At 40.7% G+C, this 16703-nt stretch overlaps 1 protein-coding gene and 1 long non-coding RNA gene across 2 annotated transcripts in view; one reads left to right on the top strand and one right to left on the bottom strand.

Annotated features, from left to right (window-relative positions):
- LOC133575062 (uncharacterized) overlaps positions 1 to 16703 on the top strand; it is a 71367-nt gene that overhangs the window by 9063 nt on the left and 45601 nt on the right. The window lies entirely within an intron of this gene.
- The window catches only part of flt4 (fms related receptor tyrosine kinase 4), a 228676-nt gene that overhangs the window by 6997 nt on the left and 204976 nt on the right, over positions 1 to 16703 (bottom strand). Inside the window, exons 20-28 of the mRNA XM_061927512.2 lie at positions 14523 to 14611; positions 14284 to 14443; positions 14120 to 14214; positions 8564 to 8686; positions 8372 to 8483; positions 8082 to 8181; positions 3304 to 3409; positions 3102 to 3226; positions 518 to 641 (exon numbers count right to left, since the gene is read on the bottom strand). Of these exons, the coding sequence (XP_061783496.2) occupies positions 518 to 641; positions 3102 to 3226; positions 3304 to 3409; positions 8082 to 8181; positions 8372 to 8483; positions 8564 to 8686; positions 14120 to 14214; positions 14284 to 14443; positions 14523 to 14611 (1034 nt within the window). The remainder of the gene's footprint in view (positions 1 to 517; positions 642 to 3101; positions 3227 to 3303; positions 3410 to 8081; positions 8182 to 8371; positions 8484 to 8563; positions 8687 to 14119; positions 14215 to 14283; positions 14444 to 14522; positions 14612 to 16703) is intronic.

A 16703-nucleotide genomic window follows, 5' to 3' on the forward strand; every position in this document is an offset into this window, starting at 1 on the left:
TTTATTATTATTTATACACCTATAGTGATCACAGAGACGGGTTGTTTTTGTGTTATTGTATATATTTATTTTTCTGAAAAATCCCACTTAATATACTTTGGGTAACAACAGTCAATATTTTTTTTTTTTTTTTTTTTAGGGGGGTAACAGTCAATAATAAAATAAATGAAAAAATAAAAGTGAGCTTTTGTTAAACCAAATATTGTGTTTTTTTCCATATACAACAACCTATCTGGATTCGATAAGAGAATTGATAAGGAATCGGTTCGATAAGAGGATTCGATAATGGGCTCGAACTCGATAATTTCTTATCAAACATCATCCCTACCTATATGTTTAGGTTCATAGGTGAGCTAGAGCCTCTCCCAGCTGACTCATTTATCACATCATTCAAAAAAAAAAGCAGCAGACTTTATCGTCTTTACCTTGGAGTGATAATGTGATCAAGGTCCGAGGAGACCGGCGTAGTCTCTGCCCTTGCAGAATGGCTAATAATATCATCATTAAAAGAGCTTACTTGAGTGTTCGTTTGAGGGTGAATCTCTAAGGGCAGCTCTTCAAATGTCTTCACTGTGGGCTGGCATGTCTTTGAGGGTCCCACAAACACACCGCCGCCAAAGGGCACGCAGTTATAATACCTGCTGATGAGGAGGGTCAGAGTTCAGCAAATGGAATATGATGAATTGAAATGTGATATACAGGTAGTGATGAAAAGAAGCGCACTGTGAGAGACTGACATCTTCTAAAACAGACCTGGGAAATTATTTTGACTCGGTGGGCCAAATTTAGAGGAAAAAAATATGTCTGGGGACTGGGGTATGTATATCTATCTATGAAAACTGTGAAAATCCGCTGTACAGTATGTGTGCTTGGGTCCTATTTTTAGGAACACTAATACAAAACCTCACAATAATGTCTGATTGAATGTTAAAAACGTTATGACAGACCACCTTAAAAAACGGAATGGAATTTTCATTTTTTTACTGAATGAGACACCCAGAATGTACATGAAAATAAAGAATGTGGGATTTACAATATTAACTATGAAGGATAAAACACTGAATATTGACAACATACACTATATTGCCAAAAGTATTTGGCCACCCACCCAAATGATCAGAATTATGGCGGGGGGTTGTTTTTCAGGAGCTGGGCTTGGCCCCTTAGTTCCAGTGAAAGGAACTTTGAATGCTCCAGGATAGAGTCTAGTGTGGATGAACTGGACTGGCCTGAACAGAGTCCTGACCTGAACCCCATAGAACAGTGGTCCCCAACCTTTTTGTAACTGCGGACCGGTCAACGCTTGACAATTGTTCCCACGGACCGGGGGGGTATTTTTTTTATTTTTTTATTTTTTTTTGTCATAAAAAATTACAATCATGTGTGCTTACGGACTGTATCCCTGCAGACTGTATTGATATATAATGTAGGAACCAGAATATTAATAACAGAAAGAAACAACCCTTTTGTGCGAATGAGTGTAAATGAGGGAGGGAGGTTTTTTGGGTTGGTGCACTAATTGTAAGTGTATCTTGTGTTTTTTATGTTGATTTAATAAAATTAAATTTGTTATTATATATTTTTTTAATTTCTTGTGCGGCCCGGTATCAATCGATCCACGGACCGGTACCGGTGGTTGGGGACCACTGCCATAGAACACCTTTGGGATGAAGTAGAACTGAGACTGAGAGCCAGGCCTTCTCCACCAACATCAGTGTGTGATCTCACCAATGCGCTTTTGGAAGAATGGTGGAAAATCCCTATAAACACACTCCGCAACCTTGTGGACAGCCTTCCCAGAAGAGATGAAGCTGTAATAGCTACAAAAAGTGGACCAACATCATATTGAACGGTACATTTCGGACTGCATTGTGCCGAGTGTGAAATTTGGTGGAGGAGGAATTATGGTGTGGGGTTGTTTTTCAGGAGTTGGGCATGGCCCCTTAGTTCCAGTGAAAGGAACTTTGACTGCTCCAGGATACCAAAACATTTTGGACAATCCCGTGCTCCCAACCTTGTGGGAACAGTTTGGAGCGGGCCCCTTCCTCTTCCAACATGACTGTGCACAAAGCAAGGTCCATAAAGACATGGATGAAAGAGTCTGGTGTGGATGAACTTGACTGGCCTGCACAGAGTCCTGATCTGAACCCCATAGAACACCTTTGGGATGAATTAGAACGGAGACTGAGAGCCAGGCCTTCTCCACCAACATCAGTGTGTGATCTCACCAATGCGCTTTTGGAAGAATGGTGGAAAATTCCTATAAACACACTCCGCAACCTTGTGGACAGCCTTCCCAGAAGAGATGAAGCTGTAATAGCTGCAAAAAGTGGACCGACATCATATTGAACCCTACGGGTTAGGAATGGGATGGCACTTCAAGTTCATATGTGAGTCAAGGCAGGTGGCCAAATACTAAAATAATGCTATTTGGTAACAGTAGAAAAGAGCATCATACACGAATACAAATAGACGGAGTAGACATCGAAAGGGTAAAAGAAACCAGATTTTTGGGAGTATTAATAGATGATCAAATGAACACACACTCTCGATCGACATATTTTACAATCTAGCGAAACGCAACAAAAATGCAACAAATATGAAATATGAATGCGAATGGTAAAAAGAAAAACCCCACCTACAATCTCATATATTTGATACATCACTAAGCTTTAGAACTTTCTTGTGAAAATCTCCTTCCGCGTCTGTCCCTGACACCAGCATTTCAGGTTGGCCGCTCTGGAAACACTCTGTGGAAACGCTCCCCACCCACACTGCTTGGTGCCTCGTCTGAGCTGCTGTGACTTAGATTACCATAATAACTAATTAGATTACCATAGTCACTAGTATATCATGCAAAAGCACAGGTTCCAACCATTGAAATAGTTTGTATAGCTCAAGACTTCCGGTCATTTGAAAACATCACTGCACATCATAATGGCAGCTACAGTTTCATCTTAAAGATCTAAAAAAAATGATTTGGGAATGTCCGGCGGAAGAGATTGAAAAGCTTAACGGGCCTTAATTTGCCCAGGTCTGTTCTAAAATCACTATGACGATGGCATAGGACATAAAGTCAGCACGTAACGTTGCAAGGGTACCTAGTTGGCAGGGTCTTGCAGGCGAGCCTCAGTTCCTCCTCAGACGGAGGGCGTGATGAGGCTTGTGAGAAGCCGTCGTCCTCTGAGCTCTGCGACTGATTCAGGGGGACGTAGTCCTTCCCATCCTGAAGGCAGGGATATTTTCTTAATTTATTACAAAAAAATGTTTAGATAGTTATTCTAGTAGCAGTTGAAGCCTCACAGGTAGACTGTTGTCCTGCAGCAGATCTCCCAGGATTTGCACCAGGGCCGGGAAGGTGGGCCTCTCCTTGGGCTCCCCATGCCAGCACGCCAACATGATGCCATATCTACCAGCAGAGGGCAGCACAGTCACAAATAGCATCGGCCTTAACCTGCGTTTGTGCAAAAACTCTAGGATTGATGACTCATTAAAAAAGTGTCAAGAATATATATAGTGTGTGCCCCATTCCACTGAGGCGCTAATACTATTAGGGTACCTAATTGAGCGGCAAAAACACTTTTAGTAGGATGCAAACTGCAAGCACAATAATAAGCATATTGGTCAAGGGATAACAGTACTATTCTGAAGTTAGTGTTTTTGTATTTTGTGTTTATCTAAGTGTTTTTTTTTCCAAAAGAAATGACACAAGTGGAAAAAGATTGTAATAAGTTGTGTAAAGAAATATTTACAATAATAATTATTTTTTTCCCCTATCTAAAGTTATTTATGCCCTTTTTTGAGGCTGCATATCCAATGTTCTAAATGTTGACATGGATTATAGAAGTATTGATGAGTAGTTTTCACATCTGAGTCGGTATGGTACCAATTCCCAGTCCTTAAGATAACAGCACTCAAGGGTACCAATTTTTGATATGTTCAAATGTGTTACCGTATTTTTCGGACTATAAGTCGCAGTGTTTTTCATAGTTTGCGACTTACACTCAGGAGCGACTTATGTGTGAAATTATTAACACATTACCGTAAAATATCAAATATTATTTAGCTCATTCACGTAAGAGACGAGACGTATAAGATTTCATGGGATTTAGCGATTAGGAGTGACAGATTGTTTGGTAAACGTATAGCATGTTCTATATGTTATAGTTATTTGAATGACTCTTACCATAATATGTTACGTTAACATACCAGGCACGTTCTCAGTTGGTTATTTATGCCTCATATAACGTACACTTATTCAGCCTGTTCACTATTCTTTATTTATTTTAAATTGCCTTTCAAATGTCTATTCTAGGGGTTGGGTTTTATCAAATACATTTCCCCAAAAAATGCAACTTATACTCCAGTGCGACTTATGTTTTTTTCCTTCTTTATTATGCATTTTCGGCCGGTGCGACTTATACTCCGGAGCCATTTATAGTCCGAAAAATACAGTAATTGTTTTAACAAAAAAATCTATTTTTTTTTTTAATTATTTAACATGTAACACTGAGCTGTGCTGTCCAGCTGTTACCTTGTTTTCTTACACTTCTGTGTCTCATTTGCAAGTACTGTATCATATAGTAGACTTTGCATGCAGTTGCAATTCCAAGACGTTAGAGGGCAGTAGTGTATTGGCTATGGTGTGCTGCCTTAGCAAGAAGTAGACTTTGCCGTTAAGTTGAATTTGACAGTCTTGTCGTTGGTTGCACCCTACAAAGTGGTCATACTGTAAGTATTGCAGTTAGTACACACCAGCTGTTTGATTGTAGCGTGTATCTTAGTTGTTGTTTTCATTACAACATTTAAAAGTGCTAATTAGGGATGTCCTATAATGGCTTTTTTGCCGATATCCGATATTCCGATATTGTCCAACTTTTAATTACCAATACCGATATATACAGTCGTGGAATTAACACATTATTATGCCTAATTTGGACAACCAGGTATGGTGAAGATAAGGTCCTTTTTAAAAAAAATAAATAAATAAAATAAATAAATTAAAAACATTTTCTTGAATAAAAAAGAAAGTAAAACAATATAAAAACAGTTACATAGAAACTAGTAATTAATGAAAATGAGACAAATTAACTGTTAAAGGTTAGTACTATTAGTGGACCAGCAGCACGCACAATCATGTGTGCTTACGGACTGTATCCCTTGCAGACTGTATTGATATATATTGATATATAATGTAGGAACCAGAATATTAATAACAGAAAGAAACAACCCTTTTGTGTGAATGAGTGTAAATGGGGGAGGGAGGTTTTTTGGGTTGGTGCACTAATTGTAAGTGTATCTTGTGTTTTTTATGTTGATTTAATAACAAAAACAAACAAACAAAAAAAAGATGATACCGATAATTAAAAAAACGATAATAAAAAAAAAAAAACGATACCGATAATTTCCGATATTACATTTTAAAGCATTTATCGGCCGATATTGGACATCTCTAGTGCTAATCGGTAGCGTGTCTATGGCAAATCCAATGTAAATTAACATTTTAAAAAAAATAAAAGTTGGAGCCTTGGTGTACATTTAAAGCGCCTTCTTCTTGCATTGTTGGCATGGGAAATTGCAACTTTACCTAGTGGCACTCCGGCTGATTCCGCTCTGAGTTCTGCATGCTTGTTTCTCGGCCAAGTACTTGAGCAACCGTACGTAATGTCACGTGAAAAAAAAAAGATACCGAAATATGGCACCGTTTGATTTTAGGGGAATCAAAACCTGGTAGTACTGACAAGCTTTGGCCGGTGCCTATAAAAGTACTGAGTTTGGTACCCATCCCCAAAAGTGGGCTTGTCAAAAAATGATACATTTGAATGAACCTTGGCAATGATGATAATCTTATATTACTCATTTGTGTTCTTCCTCCTGAGTTTCGAAATATCGTGCTCTGCAGTACATTTTGCAAAAGTAGGTTTGTATAGAAGTGGGTTGCCACTAATTGTCCACAGGAAAATGCGGGTCTTTGCACAAGACCGCTTGGGAATACCCAGGAAGATTATCAGATAAGATCAAGGACATTAACCCTGTAACACTCCTTGTTGTAAAATTACAACATAACTTTTAACCATCCTAAAAAACAATCCGTTATATATATATATATATATATTTTTTTTTTTTACCACATTTACATAGTCATTGGGTCCTATTGTTCAGTCTCACAAGGCTATTGGATCGTACATTTGTTTATAAGTCGCGCCTTCTGGCCATGAACTCACACAACCTCTCAAGGTTTCCTTCGAACATCTATTTGTTTCATTGGACAGGATTCATTAGATTCAAGTAAGTAAAATGTCTTTTATATATATTTTTGGTTGTTATTACAATGTCTAGAGCATGTACATATGTAGTTATTGTGGAACAGATGCATCAAATTTGATTTAGAGCTTGTTATATAATTGTTGCAATTATACAACACTGGGTGAATGTGGTAGTCAAAATAGCTGGCTTGTTACAGTGAGCTCAAACAGGTTGTATTCCCTCCACTACATCACTGCCTGAAGTATTTTCTCTATACATGGATAGTATACATTCTACCCTTGTGTTGTGTTCAAATGCCTCCTACAACAACATCTAAAACAGGGGTAGGGAACCTATGGCTCTTTTGATGACTGCATCTGGCTTTCAGATAAATCTTAGCTGGCATTGCTTAACACGATAAGTAATGAATAATTCTGCTGGTAATCACAGTGTTAAAAATAACGTTAAAAATATAAAACATTCTCATGCATTCTAATCCATACTTGCCAACCCTCCCGGATTTTCCGGGAGACTCCCGAAATTCAGCGCCTCTCCCGAAAACCTCCCGGGACACATTTTCTCCCAAAAATCTCCCGAAATTCAGGCTAACCCACAATATAAACAGCATACTTGCCCAATCACGTTATAACTGTAGAATGATGGAGGGCGAGTTCTTGGTTTCTTATGTGGGTTTATTGTTAGGCAGTTTCATTAACGTCCTCCCAGCGCGGCAACAACACACAACAACAGCAGTCACGTTTTTGTATACCGTAAAGCAGTTTGTCTGCCGTAAACAGCAATGTTGTGACACTCTTAAACAGGACAATACTGCCATCTAGTGCATTTGATGAAAGCACTTTTGTGCATCATCAGAGAGGGTGTTCAGCATGGTTCGAAAAATAGTGACAGAGAATAGAACAAGGATGGACAATTCAACCTTTAACTCAACAATGAGTAGATGAGTGTTATGTGTGTGTATATGTGTAAATAAATGAACACTAAAATTCAAGTATTTATTTTATATATATATATATATATATAATAAAATAAATATATATATATATATATATATACGTGTGTATATATACATTTATTTATATATATATATATATATATATATATATATATATTAAAATACATGCATATACATATATATATGTATATATATATAGCTAGAATTCACTGAACGTCAAGTATTTCTTATTTATATGTATATATATATATATATATATATATATATATATATATATATATGAAATACTTGACTTGGTGAATTCTAGCTGTAAATATACTCCTCCCCTTTTAGCCACGCCCCCGCCCCACCCCGACCACCCGCCTCCCCCCACCTCCCGAAATCGGAGGTCTCAAGGTTGGCAAGTATGTTCTAATCCATCCATCTGTTTTCTACCGCACGTGTTCAAGAAGTCGCATTAAAGGTAAGAAGTATTTTCTTTATTATTGGTTAGCTTCAGAATAACAATGCTATTAAAAAGAATAAGAGACTTATCATACTCTAAAAATGTTGGTCTTACTTAAAAATGCAGGCATTTAGTTGTATTTAGTGTTAAAAAAATATCATATGGCTCTCACGGATATATATTTTAAAATATTTGGCTTTCATGACTCTCTCAGCCAAAAATGTTCCCGACCTCTGATCTAAAAGGTCAAATATATATATATTTTTTAGGTTTTTCTATATTTGGGTCTTACAGGGTTAATAATTTCCCAAACTGCCGAGTATCTCTAATATTGTAACGTCATTTGCAGCCACAAAATACCAACCTCATCCTATCAAAAAGTACTTTGAGTGAAGAGTGTGTATTTGTACAATTTACATTTCGGGGGACGCTGTCTCGGGCGATCTCATCCTGACCCCGTCCTTTAATCGTTTGCAAAAGTCTTCATCAATCTGCACTCCCGGGTAGGGAGATGCACCTGGACAAAGGAGGGAAGACAGAACAAAGTAATATAGTGGGGCATGAAGATTTAATCTGCTTGAACGAAAATCCAACACAGGATCCAATTGCTCTGAGACCCAGATTTACACTTCAATCGCGACCCCACACACACATCCTCTGTCCAACCTTTCTCTTCTCATCCGATATGTCTTGATAAAAAGTTTTACCCAGTGAAAAGATTTCCCAGAGGAGCACTCCGAAGGACCACACATCACTCTGGCTGGTGTAGACTTTGTCGAAGATACTCTCAGGAGCCATCCACTTCAAGGGCAGTCGGGCCTGCGAGAGCATACAGTACAACCGAGGCTTCAAGCAAGGCAGAGAATCGCACCTTCCTAAAAACGATGACGTTGTCGTACGTTGCCTTTCCTGACGTAGTCGGGGTCTTTGTATATGTCCCGGGCCAGGCCGAAGTCGCAGATCTTCACCACGTTGTTCTCTGACAGCAGAATGTTGCGCGCCGCCAGGTCTCTGTGGATACACTGTGGATACACACGGGACCACAGATGCATCACAACACTGCAGACACGTGCATGATTGTGTATGTCAGCAGTAAGCATTCGCACACACTAAAGTACACAGCGCTATGCTCTGTTGTCTTAACAACACGTGGCGGACTCCCCCCTGTTAGTGTACGTGGGATTTAATCATCTGTTAGTTTTACACTGTTTGAAGGCTCGCTGATATGCGGGACTGGTCTTTGTCTGCCGGCCGCCGCAGCTGCTCTGAAAGGACGCCGCCATGCACAGTCTGCTTGCAAGGCTCAGGGTCGCGCTGTTGTTTGATATGTAAAATTTAGCTTGACGAACTCGCCGCCAGCAATTAAACTCAAAAGGATTGAACATTTTCAACGTGATGTGCCAACCTTGAGACCTCCGATTTCGGGAGGTGGGAGGGAGTATATTTACAGCTAGAATTTACCAAGTCAAGTATTTCATATATATATATATATATATATATATATATATATATATATATATATATATATATGCAAACAAAACTGTGTTTAGATAATTGATACTTCAAACTTGCATAAATAAATCTTAAAGGCCTACTGAAACCCACTACTACCGACCACACAGTCTGATAGTTTATACATCAATGATGAAATCTTAACATTGCAACACATGCCAATACGGCCGAGTTAGTTTACTAAAGTGCAATTTTAAATTTCGCGTGACATATCCTGCTGAAAACGTCTCGGTATGATGACGTCTGCGCGTGACGTCGCGGATTGCAGCGGACATTTTGAGACAGCATGGTGGCCAGCTATTAAGTCGTCTGTTTTCATCGCAAAATTCCACAGTATTCTGGACATCTGTGTTGGTGAATCTTTTGCAATTTTGTTCAATGAACAATGGAGACAGCAAAGAAGAAAGCTGTAGGTGGGAAGCGGTGTATTGCGGCCGACTTCAGCAACACAAACACGGCCGGTGTTTCATTGTTTACATTCCCGAAAGATGACAGTCAAGCTTCACCATTGGCCTGTGGAGAACTGGGACAACAGAGACTCTTACCAGGAGGACTTAGAGTTGGATACGCAGACGCGGTACCGTGAGTACGCTTCCAAACATTTGATCGCTTGCCTGTACGTGCGTGCCGCTATGTGCATGTCACGTACGTAACTTTGGGGACTTTGGGGAAATATATGTGCTGTATGAACTTTGGGGAGGTGAACGGTACTTTGGGCTCTGGGATTGAGTGTGTTGTGCAGGTGTTTGAGTTGTATTGGCGGGTTATATGGACGGGAGGGGGGAGGTGTTTGTTATGCGGGATTAATTTGTGGCATATTAAATATAAGCCTGGTTGTGTTGTGGCTAATAGAGTATATATATGTCTTGTGTTTATTTACTGTTTTAGTCATTCCCAGCTGAATATCAGGTCCCATCCGTCTCTCACAGCATCTTCCCTATCTGAATCGCTCCCACTGCCCTCTAGTCCTTCACTCTCACTTTCCTCATCCACAAATCTTTCATCCATGCTCAAATTAATGGGGAAATCGTTGCTTTCTCGGTCCGAATCGCTCTCGCTGCTGGTGGCCATGATTGTAAACAATGTGCGGATGTGAGGAGCTCCACAACCTGTGACGTCACGCGCATATCATCTGCTACTTCCGTTACAGGCAAGGCTTTTTTATCAGCGACCAAAAGTTCCGAACTTTATCGTCGATGATCTCTACTAAATCCTTTAAGCAAAAATATGGCAATATCGCGAAATGATCAAGTATGACACATAGAATGGACCTGCTATCCCCGTTTAAATAAGAACATCGCATTTCAGTAGGCCTTTAAGGGATATAACATAACTTTGCTTCTGAAAGCTTCAAAATGTAATGAATAAAATGATAAAGTTGTTGATAAACAAGCAATTATTTTGATAATTAAATATGGTCATTTTAAATGAATTATTATGATCATTTAAAGGGCAGCACGGTGTGAGAGGGGTTAGTGCGTCTGCCTCACAATACGAAAGTCCTGAGCAGTCCTGGGATCTTTCTGTGTGGAGTTTGCATGTTCTCCCCGTGACTGCGTGGGTTCCCTCCGGGTACTCCGGCTTCCTCCCACCTCCAAAAACATGCACCTGGGGATAGGTTGATTGGCAACACTAAATTGGCCCTAGTGGGTGAATGTGAGTATGAATGTTGTCTGTCTATCTGTGATGAGGTGGCGACTTGTCCAGGGTGTACCCCGCCTTCCGCCCGATTGTAGCTGAGATAGGCTCCAGCGCCCCTCGCGACCCCGAAGGGATTAAGCGGTAGAAAATGGATGGATGATCATTTAAAATTAATTATTTCAAATATGTTTATTTTAAAGTATAATTCTATGGCTGGATGTAATAAGGAGTCAGAAAAAATACAAATAAAAATACAATTAATTTTGATGTTTTTAGCAAAATATAGTAAACATTTTTTTTTTTTTTTTTTTAATTAATAAATATATTTTTTTTAGGTAAGATAAACATAATAATACTGTAACAAACAGTTCAGGGTGTCCCAAGTTACCGGAGTGTGTTAGGTAAGGAGGAGGAGTTTTGTCCCTCCACAGTTGCCGTAGGGCTGTGACGTAGGGTGTGTGTGGTTGTGGAAGAAGTTGTGTGAAGTTTACATTAAAGAAGCGGTGGCTCCCGAACCTGCTCTAATGTCTCCCGTTTATTATTCTCTTATATAAATACACTGTAGGCGAACCCAGGACACTCGGCTACAATACAATGTATCTCTAGTCTGGATGATTTAGTTCTTGTCACCCTGTTGTCCTCCCGTCTCTTCCCCGAGGATGGCTCCATGAGCTGGGCAAACGCCTGGAGATGCCCTATGTCAACAACACGGTCGGCGGCCCGTCGGTGTGCAGCTCGTACATCGCCGCCCTCTACTTCACCCTCAGCAGCCTGACCAGCGTCGGCTTTGGCAACGTGTGCGCCAACACGGACGCAGAGAAGATCTTCTCCATCTGCACCATGCTCATCGGCAGTATGCCGGACGCCTCGTATGGAGTAACGTGATTGGGCAGGCACGCTGTTTATATCGTAGGAAAGCGGACGTGGAAAAAAGGCTGTCCTCACTTAGGTCCGCATGGAGCTGGAGGGGGCGTGGCTTCTAGCTCCGGCTGAAAATCGGGAGATTTTCGGGAGAATATTTGTCCCGGGAGGTTTTCGGGAGAGGTGCTGAATTTCGGGAGTCTCCTGGAAAATTCGGGAGGGTTGGCAAGTATGGTGATGTGGAGCTAGCTGACTAAATTGGGTCCCTAAGAAAAACTTTATTTTGAGTTCCCTTTACTATAGAGATCGACCAATAAGTTTGTTCCAGGGCCGATAACGATTATTAATGGTCAATATTAATAATAATGTCAACACAGCCCTGAGATCGGTAGGTGGTGAGTTCAAACCCAGGCCCAGTCATACCAAAGACTATAAAAATGGGACCCGTTACCTCCCTCACTCAGCATCAAGGGTTGGAATGGGGGTTAAATCACCAAAATGATTCCCGAGCGCGGCCACCGCTGCTGCTCACTGCTCCCCTCACCTCCCAGGGGGTGGAACAAGGGGATGGGGTCAAATGCAGAGGATAATTTCACCTCACCTAGTGTGTGTGTGTGACTATCAGTGGTACTTTAACTTTAACTTCATTTGGAGCCAATATGAATTTTCAGTAAAAGCTATTTAAACATGAATATTAGGGCTGTGAATCTTTAAGCGCCACAGGATTCCATTAATAATTCGATTCACAATTGATCCTTGATTCAAAATCTATACTGTTTTAATAACATTGGATGCCAGTTCTATGATTACCGTATTTTTCGGAGTATAAGTCGTACCTGCCGAAAATGCATAATAAAAAAGAAAAAAAACATAAGTCGCACTGGAGCCCGGCCAAACTATGAAAAAAAAAAACTGCGACTTATAATGATAAATGATAAATGGGTTGTACTTGTATAGCGCTTTTCTACCTTCAAGGTACTCAAAGCGCTTTGACACTACTTCCACATTTACCCATTCACACACACATTCACACACTGATGGAGGGAGCTGCCATGCAAGGCGCTAACCAGCACCCATCAGGAGCAAGGGTGAAGTGTCTTGCTCAGGACACAACGGACATGACGAGGTTGGTACTAGGTGGGGATTGAACCAGGGACCCTCGGGTCGCGCACGGCCATTCTTCCACTGCGCCACGCCGTCCCTTATAGTCCGAAAAATACGGTAACTACATTCCTCCATAAAATAGATAAACAGCTCCGATCAATATCAAGATTACCGTATTTTTTGGACCATAAGGCGCACTTAAAACCCTTTCATTTTCTCACAAATCGACAGTGCGCCTTATAACCCGGTGCGCCTAAAGTACGGAATAATTCTTGTTAGCATGCTTACAGTTAGCCTGTGTCAAGTACCAAGTTATATGACTGAGGTGTACTCCTGCAAAATTAGCTGTAGAATTTAGCATGCTAACGTTAGCATGGAGAACTTGAGTAGAGTATGTGTCACCAGGACAAATTCCATTCAGTGGTATTAAAATAGCGATAAAGGAATGAATTTTGAATCAGGAATCTTTTGGTCACCTACTTAATGTACCGTATTTTTCGGACTATAAGTCGCAGTTTTTTTTCATAGGGTTGCGACTTATACTCAGGAGCGACTTGTGTGTGAAATTATTAACACATTACCGTAAAATATCAAATAATATTATTTAGCTCATTCACGTAAGAGACTAGACGTATAAGATTTCATGGGATTTAGCGATTAGGAGTGACAGATTGTTTGGTAAACGTATAGCATGTTCTATATGTTATAGTTATTTGAATGACTCTTACCATAATATGTTACGTTAACATACCAGGCACGTTCTCAGTTGGTTATTTATGCCTCATATAACGTACACTTATTCAGCCTGTTGTTCACTATTCTTTATTTATTTTTGGTGTTGGGTTTTATCAAATAAATTTCCCCCAGAAATGCGACTTATACTCCAGTGCGACTTATACTCCGAAAAATATGGTACATTTTATCAACTAATCTTCAAACCTTGCAAAGTCACCCCAACCTAGAAGCAAAGAACATTTGGAAAAGGCTCGACGGAGAAGAACGGCCTGGTTTGATATGAATTACTGCAGCTGCCATGCAACAATAGGACTGTCGCATTCATGAAATACTATAATACTCCCAGGTTTAAACAAGAATCCCGAACAACTGAATGATAAGCTTTTGTAAACGGGGCCCTGCTTTGTGTTATTAGCATGAAAAATAGGCTGCATGGGACATCAATGAGTCTTCAGCCAGCAGGAATAAAATAATGTTCATGTGCAATCAGTGTTTCTTCAACATCCTAATGATCAGCTCTGCAAAATACTTCCTGTGAAGAAGACCCCTAGAGACAAATCACCAGCGCCCCCAGACTAATTGCTACAGTTCTAATAAGGAACCTTTCTGGATGCCAGGAACTCCATCCCACGAGCCACTTGGAAACTGTAGCAAATGAGATCTTCTATGGTCAAAGGCGTTTTCCACAAATCCTCCACTGGAGAAAGGAAAAAAAAAAGATGAAAGCCACATCGGAGCTATGAATACACACTCAAACAAAACTCACGTTTCTCCAGCTTGGGCGTGTCGGAGGATGGCGTGTGGAGACCCTGCATGAGCGGGGAGGGGGATGGCGAGGAAGGGGCGTGCTGGACGCGAGCTCTTTGGTCCATTTGGCCGGCTTCCATCATCCGTCTCACCTGGCTCTGAGTTTTGGGAGAGCGATCCTAAATAGAGAAATGGGTCAAACCGACCACGCCTTGGTGCCTTTTTGTAAGGGAAACAATAAGAGGGGGTGGGAGGTACCCGATACGGGAGGAAGAACTCTCTTTTTGCCCGCAGGAAGTTGGATAGATTCCCATACTTGCAGAATTCCACGATCACCATGAGTGGGCCTGTTCACACACAAATGATCATAATAATAATAATAAGACACCATGCATTTTGGGGTCAATTCTCATCCCACGGTATATCATCTATAAATGCACCATAAAACTACAATAAGATTTTTTTTTTAAATTACCGTATTTTTCGGAGTATAAGTCGCACCGGTTGAAAATGCATAATAAAGAAGGAAAAAAACACATAAGTCGCATTTTTGGGGGAAATTTATTTGATAAAACCCAACACCAAGAATAGACATTTGAAAGGCAATTTAAATTAAAGCTGCAAGCAGCGATGGACGGGACCGACTTTGAGGGCTCATAAAATCCAAACCGGAGCAGTAATTAAAACTCTTTCATCAACTTTTAATCAGAAGAGTTCAATCTCTCTCCTGTGCTAATTTGAAGCCGACACGACAAACGCGCTCAGAGGAGATAATGTTTGAAAAAAGGTGACTGTTTTTATACAACTTTTGTTTTGAAGGGGGAATTGCAAACTTCCTGTTGATGTTTGCTGGGGGTTGTCAGTGTATGAAATATAGGTCTAAGTGAGACCTACATAGAGGTTTTTGTTTCATGTCTCTACGACATTCCTACTGGGAGTTACAGGCAGTTGTGTCTGTGTTTTCTTCCTAGGGGGCGCTAGAGCGCAATTTTAAGTTTTGGGGTTTGGTTTTTTGATTAGATCGCAATTTTCGCCAGTCCTGACGTGTGTGTCCAATTTGGTGAGTTTTGAAGCATGTTAAAGGGGTCAAATTACAGCTCAAAGAGGCGGTGGTATAATAATAAAACGCTATTAATACAATAGGGTCCTCTGTCCCAAAGGGACTCGGTCCCTAATAAGTTGAATAAGTGTACGTTATATGAGGCATAAATAACCAACTGAGAACGTGCCTGGTATGTTAACGTAACATATTATGGTAAGAGTCATTCAAATAACTATAACATATAGAACATGCTATACGTTTACCAAACTATCTGTCACTCCTAATCGCTAAATCTACTGAAATCTTATACGTCTAGTCTCTTACGTGAATGAGCTAAATAATATTTGATATTTTACGGTAATGTGTTAATCATTTCACACATAAGTCGCTCCTGTGTATAAGTCGCACCCCCGGCCAAACTGTGAAAAAAACTGCGTCTTATAGTCCGAAAAATACGGTAAGCAAATTCTCCTGCACTATGAAAACTTACTGAAAACTACCGTATTTTCCGGACCATAGGGCGCACCGGATTATAAGACGCACTGCCGACGAATGGTCTAGTTTTGATTTTTTTCATATATAAGGAGCACCGGATTATAAGGCCCACTAAAGGAGTCATCCATCGATTTTCTACCGCTTATTCCCTTCGGCGTCGCGGGGGGCGCTGAAGCCTATCTCAGTTACAATCGGATGGAAGGCGGGGTACACCCTGGACAAGTCGCCACCTCATCGCAGGGCCAACACAGATAGACAGACAACATTCACACTCACATTCACACACTAGGGCCAATTTAGTGTTGCCAATCAACCTATCCCCAGGTGCATGTCTTTGGAGGTGGGAGGAAGCCGGAGTACTCTCAGGGAACCCACACAGTCACGGGGAGGACATGCAAACTCCACACAGAAAGAGCGCAGGATCGAACCCAGGACCATCGTACTGTGAGGCAGACGCACTAACCCCTGTTTCACCGTGCTGCCCTAAAGGAGTCATATTATTATTATTTTTTTCTAAATTTAAATCACTTCCTTGTGGTCTACATAACATGTAATGGTGGTTCTTTGGTCAAAATGTTGCATAGATTATGTTTTACAGATCATCTTCAAGTCGCTTTCTGACAGTCGCTTCCGGATGCGCCGTTTTGTGGGCGGTCTTATTTAGGTGGCTCACCTTCGGCAGCGTCTTCTCCCCGTCATCTTTGTTGTAGCGGTGTAGCGTGCAAGGACGGGAGTGGAAGAAGTGTCAAAAGATGGAGCTAACTGTTTTGACATTCAGACTTCAATCAATAACGGAGCAGCATCTCATCATCCGGAAACAACAAGGCCGTAAATGTGTCCCGTGAAAAACCGTCCGACCGGAACTCTCTAATATGGACCACAATGGAAACAAGCCTTTTGGC

Source organism: Nerophis lumbriciformis, linkage group LG35 (genome assembly GCF_033978685.3).
Source record: "Nerophis lumbriciformis linkage group LG35, RoL_Nlum_v2.1, whole genome shotgun sequence".
Lineage (NCBI taxonomy): Eukaryota > Metazoa > Chordata > Actinopteri > Syngnathiformes > Syngnathidae > Nerophis > Nerophis lumbriciformis.